The 20149-nt window shown below is 38.7% G+C and overlaps 1 protein-coding gene across 1 annotated transcript; it reads left to right on the top strand.

Annotated features, from left to right (window-relative positions):
- Positions 1 to 5213: 5213 nt before the first annotated feature.
- On the top strand, positions 5214 to 18129 carry CUNH3orf85 (chromosome unknown C3orf85 homolog). Its single transcript, XM_032299159.1, has 4 exons — positions 5214 to 5292; positions 5400 to 5452; positions 16131 to 16264; positions 17713 to 18129. The coding sequence occupies exons 2-4, from the start codon at positions 5404 to 5406 to the stop codon at positions 17800 to 17802; spliced, it is 273 nt and encodes a 90-aa protein (XP_032155050.1). The 5' UTR covers positions 5214 to 5292; positions 5400 to 5403; the 3' UTR covers positions 17803 to 18129.
- The last annotated feature ends 2020 nt before the right edge of the window (positions 18130 to 20149 follow it).

The following is a 20149-nucleotide window of genomic DNA, read 5'->3' as shown; positions in this document are numbered from 1 at the left end:
AGTTCAGCTTGCTTCTTGGTAGTATAAAGGTTTTTTTTTGTTTGTTTGGTTAGTTGGTTGTTTTTTTATTTTGAGACAGAGCTCGCTCTGTCACCCAGGCTGGAGTGCAGTGGTACAGTCTCGGCTCACTGCAACCTCTGCTTCCCTGGTTCAAGCCATTTTCCTGTCTCAGCCTCCCATGTAGCTGGGATTACAGGTATGCGCCCTTCTTGGTAGTATAAAGGTTTTTTTGTTTGTTTGGTTGGTTGGTTGGTTTTTTATTTCAAGACAAGAGTCTTGCTCTGTCACTCAGGCTGCAGTACAGTGGTACAGTCTCCACTCACTGCAACCTCTGCTTCCTTGGTTCAAGCCATTCTCCTGTCTCAGCCTCCCGTGTAGCTGGGATTACAGGTATGCGCCACCATGCCAAGCTAATTTTTGTATTTTTAGTAGAGACAAGGTTTCACCATGTTGGCCAGGCTGGTCTCGAACTCCTCACTTCAGGTGATCCACCTGCCTCAGCCTCCCAAAGTGTTGGGATTACAGGCATGAGCCTTCACGCTCTGCCAAAAGGTTTTTTTTTTTAATCTTTATTTTTCCTTCTTTAAAAATTTTTGCCGGGTGCAGCAGCTCACGCCTGTAATCCCAGAACTTTGGGAGGCCAAGGTGGGCAGGTCACAAGGTCAGGAGTTCAAGACCAGCCTGGCCAATATGGTGAAACCCCATCTCTTAAAAATAATAATAATAATTTTTAAAAATTAAAAAATATTTTAAATGATATCAGATCTGATTTCACGTTTCTCTTCTGATATTTGTTTTTCATTGATAATGTAAGTGACTATGGGAGCTTACCAAGGTCTATCATATCATATTAAAGTAATGATTTCTAAGTATAAAGCATCAGAGTTGTAAACAGACTCCATTGATGAGCTTCATTAATCCTTCCACTTGATCTTTCCATTTTTCAAAGATATTCCAATTTGATTTCAAAGAGCATTTCTATATCTTTATAATTGAGATTGCCAATATTCATGGATTTTGGCTTTTTTCTTTCATAGATCATAAGAAGAGACAAGCTCTGCGGAAAACTATTTAAAACTCAAGCATCAACATCAAAACAAAACGACAACATTATATTTGTTTTCTGTAGCCAGTTAGATAAGGCTGAAAACTGACAGGCCAGTGCAGGAAAACACTGACTCAAATTAATTCAATTTAATTTGAATCAGTTAATTCAATTAAGTTCAGTAATGTTTACTGAGAACTATTATATGATAGGCACTGTGCTAGACACTAAAGGTACACAAACAGGAGTAAAAGGTAGTACCAGCCTTTGGGAAGTATGTCATCTACTTGGAAATACTGAAATGTACCTACATAACCATCATGAGGGAAAACATGATCTAATGATTAAAGGTATGCAGATATGAGAAACAGCAGCCAAATCTGAACTGGGGGATCAGGGAAGGCTTCATTCACCAAAAAGGATAACAGTTTCTTGCCCATGAAGGATCTTGTATTATATCTGTACCTACCCAACGAAACTGAGTTGCCCTGGCCACATTCGCCTCTGGCCGCAGTTGGGGCCACACTCCCCTCATTTGTCTCATTTTTCTGGCTCATGCTTTTTTGTATGAACGGCATCTCTACTTCTGCTATAAAGCTTTACCCTGTTATTTCTGAACACTCCTTGGACAAGTTATGAAAACTCTCATTTACTCATCTATAAAATAAAGATAATATTGCCTCCATGGAATTGCTGTATTAAATGAGACAATGTATGTAAAATTCATGGAATAGCTGTTATTATTTTATACTTGCACTATTTAACCCATCCAAAATAACTGACTGATGATCCACTGAGAGAAGTAAGGTAAGAGAGATAGGAAGCAAAGCCCCTCTCCCATTCCTCCTCCAGACAAACTTCATTTTAGGTCTATAAGTTGAAGAATGATAAAAGTGGAGGAAAGAAAGATAAATTTCTCTTTTGGTTCTATAATCTTCCAGCTTAAAAAACAAAAGTATTTGTTCTCACTCATAATTGGGAGCTGAACAATGAGAACACATGGACACAGGGAGGGGAACACACACACCAGGGCCTGTGGGTGGGTGGGGGGCAAAGGGAGGGAGTGCATTAGGACAAGTGCCTAATAATCCATGTGGGGCTTAAAACCTAAATGATGGGTTGATGGGTACAGCAAACCACCACGGCACATGTATACCTATGTAAAAACCTGCATGTTCTGCACATGTATCCCAGAAGTTAAAGTAAAAATTAAAAAAAGAAAAGAAAAGAAAAATAAGAAGTACTTTCCATGATTTTCTTGATATTCTTCTAGTCTATCACACAACTAAAAATGTATACCTCTTTACAAAGAAAAAATAATGGAGACTTAAGGAATTGTGGCAACAGCTATTGCACCTCCAAAATCTTCTATAGGTGGACACGTGGCCTAAGAGTTTGCAGTGTGTGTTTCTAGCTAGCTGTCTTCTAAAATATTTCATTTATCAGTAAATAGAGACATAACTCCCAGGTAGGGAGCTTCAGGTTTCTAAACACCCTCTACAATTTAAAGATCGTTATCAACAAAGTTGTTTTCTACCACTTTTATAGATCCATACCAGCTCATTACAGATTGCATAATCTTAATGAAACTGGCACACAGGCATAATTTGTCATTAAGAACAAATTGTATGATGATGAACTTAGTCAATTAATCAAGCCACTGAAAAGGGCAATTGTTTGAAAAATGAAAGTAGTGTTCTGGTTGTATTGATTACGCACTTTTGTTGGAAACAAACACATTTTACAATACAGTAAAACATTCCTTGATTTTAATTAAACTTTTTTTTTAGATGGAATCTCATTCTGTTGCCCAGACTGGAGTGCAGTGGCACAATCTCAGCTCACTGCAAACTCTGACTCCTGGGTTCAACCTATTCTTCAGCCTCAGCCTCCCAAGGAGCTGGAACTACCTACAGGCATGTGCCACTGCGTCCGGCTAATTTTTGTATTTTTAGTAGAAGGTGTCATCATGTGGGCCAAACTGGTCTTGGACACCTGACCTCTGGTGATCTGCCTGCCTCGGCCCCTCAAAAAGTGCTGAGATACTTGTAAGAAATAATACAGAGAGATCATGTGTGTCCTTTACCAAGTTTCTCCCAAAGGTAACATGTTGCAAAACTATAGTACAATATTACAATAAGAATATTGACATTGATAAAATCTACTGGTTTCATGCAGACTTCCCCAATTTTACATGTACAGTCATCCCTTCATATCCTCAAATTCCACATCCACTGATTCAACCAACTGTGAATCACAAATATTTGGGGAAAGAAAACCAATACAAAATAACAATAGAATAATTAAAAAAAAATCTAAAAATCAAAGCAGTACAACTATTCATATAGTGTATGCATTGTATTTGTTACTATAAATAGCCTGAAGATGAAGTATACAGGAAGATGTACATAGCTTATATGAAATTACTACATCTTTTTATATCAGGGACTTAAGCATCAGTGGATCTTGGTATTCTGAGGGTCCTGGAATCAATTTCCTGCAGCTACTGAGAGATGACTGTGTGTGCTATGTGTATTTGGTTCCATTTAATTTTATCATGTGTATGTTCACATATTCACCACCACAGTTAAGATAAAGAACAGTTTCATCACCACAAGGATTCCTCATATGGCCATTTTATAAGCCACACCCACCTCCCTTTTCATCCACTAATCTATTTTGGCAACCACGAATCTATTCTTAATCTCTGTAAGTTCATCATTTTCAAGGAAATATATAAGTAGAATTATACAATATGTAACCATTTGAAATTTGCTGTTTTCACTCATCATAATTCCCTTGAGATTCATCCAAGTTGTATAAATTATTGATAAAAATCAGTAATATTTTTATTAATAGTTACTAAGAAAATTTTTAAATTTTTTTCAGAAGCACAAAACTTACATAGTACCATTATGTGAAGACCTCAAAGAACTTTGGGAACAAGAATTTATTAACCTTTAAGGCAAACTGTAGCTCAAAGTCATGCTTTGAAGGCAGATCAAGGCAGGTACCAGAGGCCAGGTGATTTGCTGCCAGACTGACTCAGTAACTCAGTAGTTTCTGTCAAAATTGAACTTAGAGGTCAGTTGTTTTTCTAATAATAATAATAAATTTTTGGGGGGCCAGGCGCGGTGGCTCACGCCTGTAATCCCAGCACTTTGGGAGGCCGAGGCGGGTGGATCACGAGGTCAAGAGATCGAGACCATCCTGGTCAACATGGTGAAACCCCGTCTCTACTAAAAATACAAAAAATCAGCTGGGCATGGTGGTGCATGCCTGTAATCCCAGCTACTCAGGAGGCTGAGGCAGGAGAATTGCCTGAACCCAGGAGGCGGAGGTTGCGGTGAGCCGAGATCACGCCATTGCACTCCAGCCTGGGTAACAAGAGTGAAACTTCGTCTCAAAAAAAAATAATAATAATAATAATAATAATTTTTTTTGAGACTCGGTCTCACTCTGTCACCCAGGCTGGGCAGTGCAGTGGCGTGATCTCGGCTCATTGAAACTTTCACCTCCCAGATCCAAGAGATTCTCCTGCCTCAGCTTCCCAAGTAGCTAGGATTACAGGCACATGCCACCATGCCCAACTAATTTTTGTATTTTTAATAGAGACAGCGTTTCAGTATGTTGGCCAGGCTGGTCTCAAACTCCTGACAAGTGATCTACCTGCCTCAGCTTCCCAAAGTATTGGGATTACAGGTGTGAGCCACCACACCCAGCCAATAATTATTATTTTTAATAGTTATTATTATTGCTGCTGGTAGAAATCCATGGCATAGCTATATCACATTTTGACATTCAGTTGTTGAATGCTATCCGGCTTGTTTCCAGTCTTTGCCTATTGCTAATAAAGCTGTTATGAACATTCTCATATAGATTTTTTGGGGAACATAAGTTTTTATCTCTCTGAAACAAATGCCAGTAGTGCAACTTCTGGGTTGAACAGTAATTACAAGCTTGAATTTTTAAGAAACTACCAAACTGTTTTACAAAGTGACTGGACAATTTTACATTTCCATCAGCAATACATGAGCGATCCGGTTTTCCCACCTTTTTTTTTTTTTAACATTACATTAATCTATGTAGATGGTAAAATTAGTAAATAAATAAATGACCCATATAAAAACAGCCTGTAAAAAGTCAGTTCAAAAAGTCCAAAGGGTAAAAAGGCAAGAGGTATATTTAAAAGCCACCTCAGGCGAAGGCCTCTCTCTGACTTGTGTCTCAGCTCACGGGGCTTCCAGGTATGCAACAAATGCTTTATACTTCTGAAAAGTACCTGATATACCCTAAAGCTTTGTTCCAGTTAATATATCTTTTTTTTTTTTTTTTTTTTTTTTTTTAAAAACAGGATCATGGCCTATAAAATGCTTCAAGTAGCCCTGTGTTCAACATTGCTTATCGGTAAGAACCTATTTCTTTTTTATCATGTCTTTTACAACCATAAAGTTGATAATGCCTTTTGTCTTTTTAAAGAAATGAACAAACACGTTTTATCTATAGGCCCATTCTATAGCACTGGGGGAACTACACTATTGTAGAATGCTGTGGTTTTGAACATGTTAATGTTAACTCAGTGTGTGTGTGTGTGTGTGTGTGTGTGTGTGATCATTTTAATGATCTTAATATATAATATATAATATATATAATATATATTATATATATAATATATATTAACACAATATTGTTGCTAAGAACATTGTTTATCCAGTTGTTCAGTTATCAGTTGTTCAGTTTCCATGAAGTTGTGCGGTTCTGAGTTAGTTTCTTAATTCTGAGTTCTAATTTGATTGCACTGTGGTCTGAGAGACTGTTATGATTTCCAGTCTTTTGCATTTTCTGAGGAGTGACTTACTTCCAATTATGTGATCAATTTTAGAGTAGGAGTGATGTGGGGTTGAGAAGAATGTATATTCTGTGGATTTGCAGTGGAGAGTTCTGTAGATGTCTGTTAGGTCCACGTGGTCCAGATCTGAGTTCAAGTCCTGGCTATCCTTATTAATTTTCTGTCTCTGATCTGTCTAACATTGACAGTGGAGTGTTAAAGTCTCCCACTATTATTGTGTGAGAGTCTAAGTCTCTTTGTAGGTCATTAAGAACTTGTTTTATGTACCTGGGTGCTCCTGTATTGGGTGCATGTATATATTTAGGATCGTTAGCTCTTCTTGTTGCATTGATCCTTTTACCATTATGTAATGCACTTCATCTCTTTTGACCCGTGTTGGTTTAAAGTCCATTTCATCGGAGACTAGGATTGCAACTCCTGCTTTTCTTTTTGCTCTCCATTTGCTTGATAAATCTTCCTCCATCCCTTTATTTTGAGCCTATTTGTCTCCTTGCACATGAGATGGGTTTCCTGAATACAGCACACCAATGGGTCTTGACATTTTATCCAATTTGCCAGTCTGTGTCTTTTGATTGGGACATTTAGTCCATTTACATTTAAGGTTAATATTGTTATGTGTGAATTTGATACTGCCATTTTGATGCTAGTTCGTTGTTTTGCCCATTAGTTGACATATTTTCTTCATTGTGTCAATAGTCTTTACCATTTGGTACATTTTTGGAGTGGCTGGTACTGGTTTTCCTTTCCTTGTTTAGTGCTTCTTTCAGGAGCTCTTGTAAGGCAGGCCTGATGGTGATGAATCTCTGAGCAATTGCTTGTCCATAAAGGATTTTATTTCTCCTTTGCTTATGAAGCTTAGTTTGGCTAGCTATGAAATTCTAGGTTGAAAGTTCTTTTCTTTAAGGATATTGAATATTGGCCCCCATTCTCTTCTGGCTTGCAGGGTTTCTGCTGAGAGAGCCGCTGTGAGTCTGACAGGTTTCCCTTTGTGGGTAACCCGACCTTTCTCTCTGGCTGCCTTTAGCATTTTTTCCTTCATTTTAACCCTGGTGAATCTGATGATTATGTGCCTTGGGGTTGCTCTTCTTGAGGAGTATCTTTGTGATGTTCTCTATATTTCCTGGACTTGAATATTGGCCTGCCTTGCTAGTTTGGGGAAGCTCTCCTGGATAATATCCTGAAGAGTATTTTCCACCTTGGATTCATTCTCTCCGTCACATTCAGGTACACCTATCAAATGTAGATTAGGTCTTTTCACATAATCCCATATTTCTTGGAGGCTTTGTTCATTTCTTTTCACTCTTTTCTGTCTATTCTTGCCTTCTCGTTTTATTTCACTGAGTTGATCTTCAATCTCTGATATCCTTTCTTCTGCTTGTTCTATTCGGCTATTGAAACTTGTGTTTGCTTTGCAAAGTTCTCATGATACGTTTTTCAGCTCCATCAAGTGGTTTATATTCTTCTCTAAGCTGTTTATTCTTGTTAGCATCTCATCTAACCTTTTTTCTAGGTTCTTAGTTTCTTAGCATTGGGTTAGCACATGTTCTTTTAGCTCTGAGAAGTTTGTTATTGCCCACCTTCTGAAGCCTGTTTCTGTAAATTCATCAGATTTATTCTCCATCCATCTTTGATCCCTAGCTGGTGAGGCCTTGTGCTCCCTTGCAGGGGGAGAGGCATTCTGCCTTTCGGTGTTTTCATCCTTTTTGTTCTGGACTCTTCCCATCTTAATGGCTTTATCTAACTGTGGCCTTTGTAGTTGGTGACTTTTGGATGGGGTCTCTGAATGGACGTCCTTTTTGTTGATGTTGAAGCTATTTCTTTCTGCTTCTTAGTTTTCCTTCTAACAGTCAGGTCCCTCTGCAGGACCACTGGAGGTCCACTCCAGACCCTGCTCTAATAGGGATCTCCTGTGGCGGCTGCAGAACAGCAAGGGTTGCCACTGGTTTCTTCTTTTGCTATCCTCGTCCCTTAAGGGTACCTGCCAGATGTTGGCCTGAGCTCTCCTTTATGAGGTGTCTCTTTGGATATATGGGGGTCAAGGAGTTGCTTGAGGAGACAGTCTGTTTGTTATAGGAGCTCAAATGCTGTGTTGGGAGCTCCATCGTTCTGTGCAGAGCTGCTGGGCAGGTACCTTTAAGTCTGCTGCAGCTGAACTCATAACCGCCTATTTTCCCAGGTGTTCTGTCTTAGGAAGGTTGGCTTTATTTATAAGTTCTTGTCGTGCTGCTGCTGCCTTTTTTCATAGATGCCCTGCCCCCCGACAGAGTCGTCTAGTCACAGTCTGCCAGCAGAGGTGTTGCTGAGCTACCACAGGCTCTGCACAGCTGCTGTGTGAACTGCCCCGGTAGTGGCAAGACTGCCTGGGTAGTGGGAGATGCCCTTCCCCTAGCTGAGCTGGACCATCCTGAGTCCAGCTGCACTTGCTGCGAAACTCTCAATCCAGAGTGTTTGAGATTGCTTGTTTCGTGGGGGTGGTACCTGCACAGCCAGACTGCCTGGCTCCCTGTCTCAACCCTCTCCCTTTCAGTTGGATAGACGGCTCTGCCTCCCAGGCATTCCAGGCGCCACTGGAAACAGCCGCCCAGACTTGTGTGAGTTTCTGTGCTGACCCGACACCAGCTAAAAGCCCCGTGCTAAAAACTTGTGGCGTTTTCAGCCTGGGAATCTCCTGGTCTGTGGGCAGTGAAAACTTGTTTGGAAATGTGGTGAGCACTCACCCTCTGTGCTGTTCTCGCTGGGAACTGCACTCCAGAGCTGTTCCTATTCAGCCATCTTGGATCCTCCCCCGTTTACTTTTCAAAGTACTCAATGTGTCAGCAATTGTAATGCCAGTAAAGTGGAAGTTCCTGAGTTAAAAAGTCACTTAGAAAGCATCCAGTTAGACCTTTGTTTTTTTGTTTGTTTTGTTTTCGTGTGTTGAGACGGTTGCTCTCTGTCACCCAGGCTGGAATGCAATGTTGCAATCACTGCAACCTCAACTCCCCAGGTTTGAGCAATTCACCTACCTCAGCCTCCTTAGTAGGGACTACAGGTGTGTGCCACCACACCCGGCTAATTTTTATGTTTTTAGTAGAGATAGGGTTTCACCATATTGACCAGGCTGGTCTTGAACTCCTAACCTCAGGTGATCCACCCACCTAGGTCTCCCAAAGTGCTGGGATTACAGGCATGCACCGTGTCAGGCCCCTGTTAGACCTCTGAACAGCACACTTGGATATGAAAGCCAATTCACATTTCAGCACCTGTCTCCATTTTTTCCAATTTCCTTTCATCCTCTTTGCCTTCTGTTGTGTTACTTCCTTTATCTGTCCTGTGGCTTTTCACCTTTTGTCTTTTGTAAACCCTCTTCATTTTTCTCTCTTTCCTTGAAATTTTTTTGTTCTTGATTTCTCTCTCCATCTCTTGCCTTCTGTTCTCTGCTTTTTCTTCTTCACATTTTTCTCTCATAACCCAAATTGTTTCTCTTCCATTATCTGTCTCTGTCTCTCCTTTTCTCACCAATTTTTATCCAAATTCAAACAAAGTAAGAGAATACATTCTACTAACCATAACTCTTCTGTCTTCTACCACACAGTTTTGGATCAGTGACCAAAGGTAAGGGGGAAAGAAAGAAAATAACTATGCCATTGTGCACAAAAATTAATTACTTGGTGGGGCACGGTGGTTCACGCCTATAATCCTAGCACTTTGAGAGGCTGAGATGGGTGAATCATGAGGTCAGGAGTTCAAGACCAGCCTGACCAACATGGATAAACCCCGTCTCTACTAAAAGTATAAAATTTGCCGGGCATGGTGGCGCATGTCTGTAATCCCAGCTACTCAGGAGGCTGAGCCATGAGAATCACTTGAACCCAAGAGGCAGATGTTGCAGAGAACTGAGACCATGTGCCACTGCACTTCGGCCTGGGCAACAAAGCAAGACTCTGCTCAAAAAAAAAAAATTACTTACTTAACACAGAGAATATTTAAGTTTTAGAAAATATGAATCTAAATATGAGTATTTTAGTCTCTCACAAAATCATAAAATTTATCCTACATTTACAGAAATCTTTGAAATTTTTACACCATTACCAAGACATTTATATATCCTTTTCTCTAGATCCTCTTTCGTACTTTATTCCTAGTGACCATTTATACCTTATTTCAGTACTTAATTTGTGTGTGTTGCTAATTTTTTGGGCAGTTATTTCATCTTTTCTAAAAAATAAATATTTTAAAGGCAAGAACTGAGACTCAGCAGTCCAATAAAAATAGTAAACAAGAAATATTATCTACTTATACTGAGTGTGAAGTGCTTTATTTTCACCATCCCATACATAAATATCTTTTCACCCATACATAAATATCTTTGAACTTAAGGCAAGTCTGTAGTGCTTACTCTCCATCTCTAGTACTAGGTATCAGGTAATACCACGGATATCAGTATTACCTAGACTCTAAGGAAATGGCCAGTAGTAGGCCTATTCTGTGGATCTGCCCAGATATTTTATGTCTTATGACCCCACTGAATCTCATTGCATTTATTTGAAAAACATACAGACATTGAAGGCTACATGTGGGAAATAATTCACAGTTGTGCCATTCTGGGATTGACAAGCTCCTACCAGAGTGCCCTGTACTGAGTTTTTTTTCCCTCCTTTTTTAGTGAGGCTTCGAGACAACAGACTATTGGGTTCTCTAAGCTACTCTTTCTTCACCTCTCTCTAACAAATAGCACCCTTCATCTTTGTCCTGGTTTTGATCAAGTTGGGAAATAAAGAAATATGATTATGGAAGCCAATCGATTTCCTTTATTCCTGAGAAGGGCTAATTTGGACAACGTAGCTTAGAATAAGTACATAAAGGACCTGATGACTGGACCCCTAAATTTGTCGAATTTATAACCAATTGCAAGTTGCAGAACCAGAACAGAAAGCATGTCCTAGGAGGGCAGTTTACTCTCAAGAGAAGAAGAAAGAGCTGAGCTGGACACAGCCAAGTTATACTTCTTGGATTTACAAATTAACTGAGGCACTGACCCTTCCCAGGAGCAGAGCACACAAAGGCCGAGCAGGGTCCTGAGATTATTCTAAATGAGCTTCCTCTATAGCAGAGAAAACAGAAATCTGCCACCAGACTCTGCCCTTTAATTCTGTATCATATTTTACCTTAGGCTTTCTGATCTTTTTTATATATAGGTTTCTTCCACACGTATCATTTCAAGGTTACAAGTATAGTATTTAGAACATTGTCTTTTCCCCAACCACTGTGTTGAAAGTTTTTTTCAGCTTTCCAGGGGTGCTAGTAACATAGAGAGTCTTTCATTTCTAATGATGCAGTTTTTGTTATTCTCATACTGCTCATTAGCCTATGGTAGGCACTCCCCCCTTTGTTCATAATGTGAGTACATCTTTATCTGTTTTGCTTTAATTACTGGGTAAGTCTACTTTAACCTCTCTTTCACTTATTTCTGACTGTCACAGTGCTAAATTTTTCAATAAGTTCCTTGAAAGTACTAGGAACCTGGGGAGAAATGCCAGATATAGTATGCACCTAAAGTAAAATAAAATAAAATAAAGAAAGTAGTAGGAAACTTGCCCACTTAGCTTATTCTCTGTGCTTTCAATAACACGATACCACGCATAGAAAGTAGTTTTTGGTTAATGACCTACTTGTTATTAATACATTCCAGATCACAATATTAGATCTGGAAGAGATCTTAGTGGTTGCATAATCCAGATTTGTTTCACTGACCAAAAAACGGAAGTGCAGGAATAAGAAGTGGCCAACGACCCAGCTGGTTACTGACAAGGCCAAGAGAAGACGCTGGGTCTCTGATCCTTCTAGGCTTGTGTAAGGACAGCTGTGATCCCAAATAGCGTTTGCTTTATTCTCTTAAGTGTTTGCCTTGTTTCTGCTGTACAGAATTTTCTGCAGAGGATATTCGAGAAATAAGTAGACAAAATATTTACAGATCCTATTAAAGTTGACTATGATGTGGGGTGAAAAAAGGGGCGTGTGTAGGGAGTTATAAAGAAAGAGAGAAAGATATTTTTCATAGCTGATGATCATAAAGTTTAAGAAAGGCATTAACCTGGTTGATACTGCCTACATTTAAAAAAAAACACACTCATTTAAAAATCAACAAAGCGATAAAAGTCAGGGTTCCGTTTTCAAGACCCAGCAATATTAAATAGGTTCACAAATGCAAACCCTGGTCTTGCTCTCACTAACTTTCAAGGTTGATCAGGCAGAATGAAAAAGGGAGGAGAAACTTCTCAAGCAGAGAGGATAATAGCCTGCCCTTCTATATTACTTGCATTTTTATTTCCAGCCCTGCCACTGTCTTACTATATGACCTTGAGTGAGTCATTGCAGCTCTGCGTGTCAATTTTCTCAATTTGTAAAGTAGGATAATAAATACTACTTTCTGTGTCTCTCATGGGTGATGTTATCATCACCATCAATTAAGATTTATTGGATGCCTGTTGGGCTTTTAATGCTGAGGTAAGTGGTTTGTCCTAGGGAGGAGAAGGAGATTGTATCGGTAAAACATTTTCCAGGAGCAAAAAGGTAAAAGACTTACAAAAGACAGAATTGTTAGAGCTTAAAATAGCCATGGTGTATATTTTAAAGCATACTTCTCTGCCAAGATTTATGTAATAGCATTTTTTTTTTCTTAGTGATCATATAATGCACCAGGATGACTATGGTACAAAATTCTGGTTTTACTTTTAAAGCATTTACTTTTAAATCAATTAACACTATCTTAAGCAATTACCACAGATTCACTATATAGCTATAAATTATATCCTAAGCATCACTTAGAGCTATTTATTGTTTATTGATGGAATTGGATCTATTTTGCATACCCACTAATTTTGTTTTGAAAAAAACACTGATTTATTAACAGAATAATAACACATAAAATATGTAACACTGTAACTAACACCTTTTCTTCAAAGAGAATGATGAGAAATCTGAAAAGTGACCCATTAGTGCGTTTCATCTAAAAGCAAAAAATCAAAGCTGGTTAGTTCACACTGGTCAGCCCAAATGAACGTGGGTTCCTTCTTCCCATCTTCCTCAAATCAATCCTGTCTTCCCACCCGACATTCACCAGATTCAGGCCCTCCTTATCTCTCATCTGGACTATTGAATAGACTCTGATCTCATGTCCCTTGCTCTTCTCTTCCTTTTACTGTCTGTCCTTACACAACTGACAAAAGGGTCTTTCAGAGTAAATCTGTGAATGAATAAACAAAATGTGGTATATATACATATATATTAAATACATAAGTTGTATTCAGTTTTAAAAAGGAATGAAATACTGATGGCACAATGTGGAAGAACTTTGATGATATTATGCTATGTGAAATAAGCCAGACATAGTGTATGATTCCACTTACATGTGGTGCTTAGAACAGGCAAATTCATAGGAAAAGAATGTAGAATAGTAGTTACCAGCAGTTGGGTAGGGGTTGATGGGGAGTTGTTTAAAGAGTAAGAGTTTCTGTTTGTGACAATGAAATAGTCCTGGAGATGGATAGTGGTGCTGGTTACAAAACATTGTAAATATACCTAATACCACTGAATTGTACACTCAAAGCTGGTTCAAATGGCATGTTTTATGTTACGTATTTTTTACCACAATACAAACAATGTTTTTAAAAAGTACATCTGGTCCTTCCTATCATTTTCTTATTCAGAAATGATCATTAATTATTTAAAGTGAAGTCCAAACTCCCTGCTATAAAAGTTAAAATCATTCAGAATCAAGCTCCAACTTACTTTTCCAATGTTCTCTCTGACCACATCTACACTACAACCCTACCTTTCAATCGTTTTGGCAAAGCGAAAGTCACCAACCCTGAATCTTCCTTTGCTCCTCCATTCCTTAACTCTCCGGTCTCCTTCAGCCTGGAATATATGTGCTTTGCTTCCACTTCCTTCATCCTCATTGTTGAGACGTAACATATCTTTGAAGCCCAATTCAAAATGAATTTCTCTGTGAGGTCTCCATGACATTTTATCAAAAGTAATTGCTCCAACTATGGATGGTCTGATCACAACATGTCTTCTGATAATTATATATGAACTCTGACTATAATGTGAATGATTTAATGGCAAGGGTTATTTGCTGTCTATCTTTGCATGCAGTAGTGATTAGCAAGAGTTATTTTTGTTTATCTTTCCATGCGGTGATGATAATCAAAGCAGGGACTAGGGTGAGGGAAGTGGAGAACTTATGGCACAAAATTTATATAACCCTGAAAGTGAGTTTCTTGTATTTTGTGCCCTATCCTAGGTGTCTCACTTGCCTCAACTTAGTCCCAGCTCCTGTGATTAGCAATTTACCTTGACATCAGTAAGTACATATAATGCATTCTATAAGTTATCTACTACTGCATAACTAATTTTTCCAAAACTTAACAACTTAAAACAACTAACATTATTGCAGCTGCAGGGTCATGAATTTGGGAGTAGCTTAGCTCAGTGGTTGTGGCTCTGGATTTTTTATGATGATGCAGTAAAGATGTCAGTGGGGGCTGCAGTCATCTGAAGGCTTGACTGGAGCAAAAACATCAGGTTCCCAGATGGCTCACTTACCTGGCTGTTGGTGGGAGGCGGCATTCCCTTGTCATGTGATCTTCTCCCTCAGGGCTGCTTGAGTGCCCTCACAACATGGCAGCTGACTTTTCTCAGAGCAAGTGGTCCAAAAGAGGGGCAAGGCAGAAGCTGTAATGTCTTTTATGTCCTAGCCACAAAAATTGCACATAGTCATTCCACAGTAGCCTATGGTTACTTAGGTCAACCCTATTAAATGAAAAAGGGGACTACTACACAAGAATATGAATAGCCGGAGGTAGTAATCTTTGGGAGCCACCTTAAAAGATGGTTTCCACAGATATGCTTGTTGGATTATGCTAAACTGGATTAGCTAGCAGCAGAACGGTATTACTTCTGGGATCTGTCACCAATATCTTCTAAGTTTAAATGTTAACTAATATTATTATTTTTTATATAAAACTCTTCTATCTAGCCACTTCTGACTATTGTTTTGAGATAGTAAAACACATCATTTCTCTGGCTTAAATTTTAAAAAAATGTTTCCCCTTCTCCCATCCAGCTAAATCTAATTTTTCTTTCAAGGAGCAGGTGAAACAACTTCCTTGACCGTGAAAACGTCTACTTGTACCTCAGTGTCTTAGTGCTCAATAACAACACCTTCTCCTAAATTCCTTTAGTGCAATCAAATCCTGTGTTGCCTCAGTTTGTCTTTTATCTTTGACCCTGGATCCCAACTAAACAGAAAACCCTATAGAGGCGAATTTTCATACTGTATAGCTTGCTATAACCCAGGTTCATACAGAGGGTTGGCCAATAGAGGACTGCTAATAATTAGGTTGTTAAGTGCCTAATGTAACATTACTCACAATTAGATGTTGTAATAAATGTTTATCACAATGAACAGATTGTATTGTTGTCCTATCCTATAGGTCAGGAGAAAATGTGCTCTTCCTTTGCATTGATTCAAGTTACAATTCTGAACACAGTTGTGTTTTACTTGAGAATGAAAATACAACACCGATTGTTAAAATTTCAAGATCTTCAAAAAGTCTAGATTTTTAAAATTATGATTTCTTTTTTTCTTTTTAATCCAGGAGTAGGAAGGAGATGCAAATACAAGGTGCTTTGATTTGATGATGAATCGATCAGTACCAACAATCTAAACCACAGTGTCAGATTTGGGAACAGTCTAGTTTAAACAAAAAGATCAGTTCTATTTTGGAGGGCTAGGAAAGCAAGAATAAGATAGTTGTCTGCCTAGTTTGACAGATGGTTTATATCCATTGATTTATCCAGTCCTTACAGCAAGTGTGTGTGTATTATTATACCCCTTAACATGCAAGAAAACTAAAATGCAAAGATATCAAGCAACTTTCCCAGAAAAGTGATAGGGCTCGAATTTGAATCCAGGTCCCGATGCATATATGGAAGCTCTGAAACCCTGCTGCGATCACCACATAGCACTGGCTTCCAAGATGAACTAAATGCAGGTCAAATTGAGTGGTGAGCATACAGTGGTGACAAAGGGCCAAGGATTAACTGTTTCATTCAGAGCTTAGCTTTTCCAGAGTTTTCTCCTCAGGCCCCCAGCCTACCAAAGACCACAGCGGTCTCTCTTGAAGAGGAAACATTGAGATGTAAACTGTTGCTCTAAAAGATGATTTGCTCTTGGACTCTAAATTGCAGGAGCGTTGGGAGCACCATTTTTGTTGGAGGACCCTGCAAACCAGTTCCTACGTCTCAAAAGACACGTAAATTTGCCGGATTTCTGGGACCCAGATCACAGTTCAAATGTGTGGAAAAACACACTGGCCAATCAGGTATTTGTATTAGAAACAAATGGTCCTTCATCATTTATCTTTTTAAGTAGTCATTGCATTAGCCGACCACTAATTAACCACACCACTAGCCTACCCCTGATTTTTCCTCGCTAGACACTCTTGAGCTATGTCTGCTTTTTCCTCTCCATGAACTGGTTTTTGCCTAGTAAACTCTGCCTCTTGCTTATAGACTAAACTCAAATGCCCTGTCCCCTTTGAAGCCTTTCCCTTCTCATGGTGACATTTGTCTTTCCGTCTCTCCATTTTCATGCTGTTTCACATGTGGATAGCTCTCAAAATGTCAGTTGGAATTACCTGTTTTGTCTACCCAACCTACCTACCTAGACTATAAACGTAGGGTCTGTATCTTATCCTTCAAGGTAAATTCTCAGAAACTAGCAAAATGACTGTTATATAGTCAAAGCTTAATAAATTATTACATGTTTATGTAGATGGAGGAATGGATAGTGGTCAGACTTTAGTTCACTTTCAGTTGTTCAGTAGCTGAATTTCCTCTGTGATAATTATCCAAGGCTTTAATGTTGTTCCTCCATTTGCTTGCCTTTTGTACATTTTCCTATTCATTCGCATTCTCGCTGTAAGAGAAATAAAGAAGAAACTTGCATTGGCCTTTTTTATTCTACGTTTACTTTTCTGATAGAAGATGATGTTAAAACTCCAGGCCAAATGAAATTGCTGAATTATCTGAGGACTTCAATTATTCATGATCTCCCTCTTACAATTTAGCAATTTAGGAAACAAAGCTATATAATGAATGAATGAATGGAAGGATGCTTTCACTTATTCTTTCTTTATTTCCACATATATCAGGCTCTGATTATCATCAGGCATGAGGATTGTATAACATCATCAGAAGTTGAATGTTCTTGTTTTCATGAGCCTTGACCCTGTCCTTACTCTACATGACTGGGTCTTAACAGGTCTACCAGGATCTGCTTGTTTAGCCATTGCTGGTGAAAACCACTAACTGAATAATGCATCTAGTTTTATGGCTGTTTTGTCCAATAGGTATCATTTAGCATTGCTAAAACAAGACATTTGTTTATTCTTCCCAAAGAATAAGTGAAAGCATCCATTCAATTAAGTAATGAATAGGCTGGTAGACTATGTCTTCTTTATAGAATGTTGACATTTTCAGGTACACTCCTGCCTCTACCTGTAGAAGAGTTTTGTACCAACTGACAGGCACTACGTAATGTAACAAGACTCTACTACATTAGTTTATACTGTGGCCACACAAACATTGCAAAAACACTTGAACATTGAAATAAACAGATAATTAAAGGTATGAAAATCAAACTCTATTTGGTATAATTCTTCCATTATATTCTCATCTTTTCGGAATATCTGTATGATAATCAGAATAACTGATGCAAGATGTGTTCTACATACTCAGAGATGATGACTTGTGTTTCCTTTTCTTGCAGGCTCATGAAACATGGATTGCTTTGAAAACAGCAGCACAGTATTATTTGGGTGTGAATACCTTCACTTCTGACATGTCTATTGCCCAGTAAATATGTTTTCCTGGTTAAAGCAGGAGGATGAAGATGGTCGAAGTTGGGATGGCATTGTGCCAAAACCATAGGTTTTCGAGACCTGAGGGTATATCCATGCTGTTTACTACATTATTTATTAGGTCTGTCTCAAAGTTGAGAAGAGTAATTATGATTACTCATGTAGACACTTGGAATAAGACATTCTCAATAAAGTTCTCGAAATCAAAACTAAAAAAATAAGGCTGTAGTAATAACACTTACCAAAAAGATGACATTTATGGGAAAACAAAAGCAAAAACAAACAAACAAAAAAATAGTCTCATTAAACCACTCTGTTCATAGCTTTTACTTTCTATTGCCTCATCTTTGAGAGTTTTCTAGTTCAAAGAAGGGCAGGGAGCTCTCAAATGGAGCTGATTCTCTTCTCTTTTCTTCAGTGCTTGTCACCTTCTTTAGTCAGTCTATTTCAAAACCGTGATTTTGAAACGTTTTCCACCAAAAGTGTACTGCTGAGGACAGTGTAGTACAGCCTTAACCTATATAACAGAGTAGATAGTGGCTAGGAACCAATGGAAGCCATTCATTTGTAAGTGCAAACTTCCTTCAAAGTTTTATAAAAAAAATTTTTGCAAGTTTTGCATTCTGTTCCATAAACTGTTGATTTTTGTTTTTGGTTTTTTTTTTTGAGACGGAGTTTCACTCGTTACCCAGGCTGGAGTGCAATGGCGTGATCTCGGCTCACCACAACCTCCACCTCCTGGGTTTAGGCAATTCTCCTGCCTCAACCTCCTGAGTAGCTGGGATTACAGGCACACGCCACCATGCCCAGCTAATGTTTTTTTTTTTATTTTTAGTAGAGACGGGGTTTCACCATGTTGACCAGGATGGTCTCGATCTCTTGACCTCGTGATCCACCCGCCTCGGCCTCCCAAAGTGCTGGGATTACAGGCTGAGCCACCGCGCCCCGCCTGATTTTTGTTTTAATATGAAATATTAGTTTTGAGTCGCTGACCAGGCACATTTTATAATCTTTTCAAATAAAACTGAAAAATTGTCCTTAGGGAAAAGTGGACTGCATTTATCCTATAACTTTCCATATATTCACGGATTACCACCTCAGTTTGAGAAGTACTAAGATAACATCACTAATCGCTAAGATTGACCCCCCTCAAAATCACAGGTAAATGGAATTTTTGTCTTCAGAAGTCTATTCCTCTCCATTCTCTATTCTCCATTTTAGTTGTTCTCTGTAACAATTTATTTTGAACTTTTAAGGTAAATGGAAACATTTTCCTAAAACCTAAGTTGATTTTATGTGGTCTTAAAACAATCTTAAGCACTTTTTGAGTGGCAAGTAAATCAGAAAAACCAAATGCCAAAAAGCTGTACTAGAAGGACTTTGGCCTCAGCAATTTCTTCTCCAAAAGGACACTGACAGCTCCTTGCTATTCCACATTTCCCATCCTATGGCCTAGAGGTGTTTTCAGTGAGAAATTTAAGGCTAATTTATAACTTATTAAGTTGACTGCTATCCATTTCCAATAAATATAAACATAGATTTTTAAATTACATCTGAATGAACAAAACAAAGATGATGAATCATTTGGTTTTGCAGTGGGAAATAAGTTTGAGATTGTACCTAAATATATCTTCAGTGTTTTAACAATAATATACATTTTACTACCACAAAGTTTCATTCTTTAATCATTGAATAAAAAATCAGAGAATGCCTGTGTATTAGTCAGTGTTCTCCCAGAGAAACAGAACCAATAGGGTGTATATAGAGAGAGATGCTCATCCAGTTACGATGGAGTTATATCGCACTAAACCCATCACATGCTGAAAATATTGTAAGTCAAAAGTGCATTTAATACACCTAACCTACCCAACCTCATAACTTTGCCTAGCCCACTGATATGGTTTGGCTCTGTGTCCCCACCTAGGTCTCATGTTAAATTGTAATTCTCAGTGTTGGAGGCAGGGCCTGGTGGGAGGTGAGGGGATCGATTATATGGGTGGTTTCTAATGGTTTAGCACCATTTCCCTAGTGCTGTCTCGTGATAGAGTTCTCACAAGATCTGGTTATTTAAAAGTATGTAGCACCTCCCCTAGCTTTCTCTCTGCTGCCACCATGTGAAGATATGCTTGCTTCCTCTTCGCCCTTCCACTATGATTGTTAAGTTTCCTGAGAACTCCCCAGCCATGCCTCCCGTACAGCCTGTGGAAGTGAGTCAATTAAACCTCTTTCTTTATAAATTATTCAGTCTCAGGTAGTTCTTTATAGCTGTGTGAAAACGTACTAAACATACTTAAAAACACTCAGAACACTTACCTTGGCCTAAAGTTGGGCAAAATCATCTGGCAA

Source organism: Sapajus apella, unplaced genomic scaffold (assembly GCF_009761245.1).
Source record: "Sapajus apella isolate SASKATOON/1434 unplaced genomic scaffold, GSC_monkey_1.0 scaffold40, whole genome shotgun sequence".
NCBI classification, from domain to species: Eukaryota; Metazoa; Chordata; class Mammalia; order Primates; family Cebidae; genus Sapajus; species Sapajus apella.
Note: the sequence above shows the minus strand (reverse complement) of the source record. Positions and strands in the feature narration are given on the sequence as shown.

Excerpts from the sequence above, each read along its gene's own strand:
- CUNH3orf85 (XM_032299159.1), top strand. The coding sequence starts at position 5,404 with ATGGCCTATAAAATGCTTCAAGTAGCCCTGTGTTCAACATTGCTTATC. Across the intron at positions 5,453-16,130 it reads GTGTTCAACATTGCTTATCG|GAGCGTTGGGAGCACCATTT; the intron begins GTAAGAACCTAT and ends TCTAAATTGCAG. Across the intron at positions 16,265-17,712 it reads AAAACACACTGGCCAATCAG|GCTCATGAAACATGGATTGC; the intron begins GTATTTGTATTA and ends CTTTTCTTGCAG.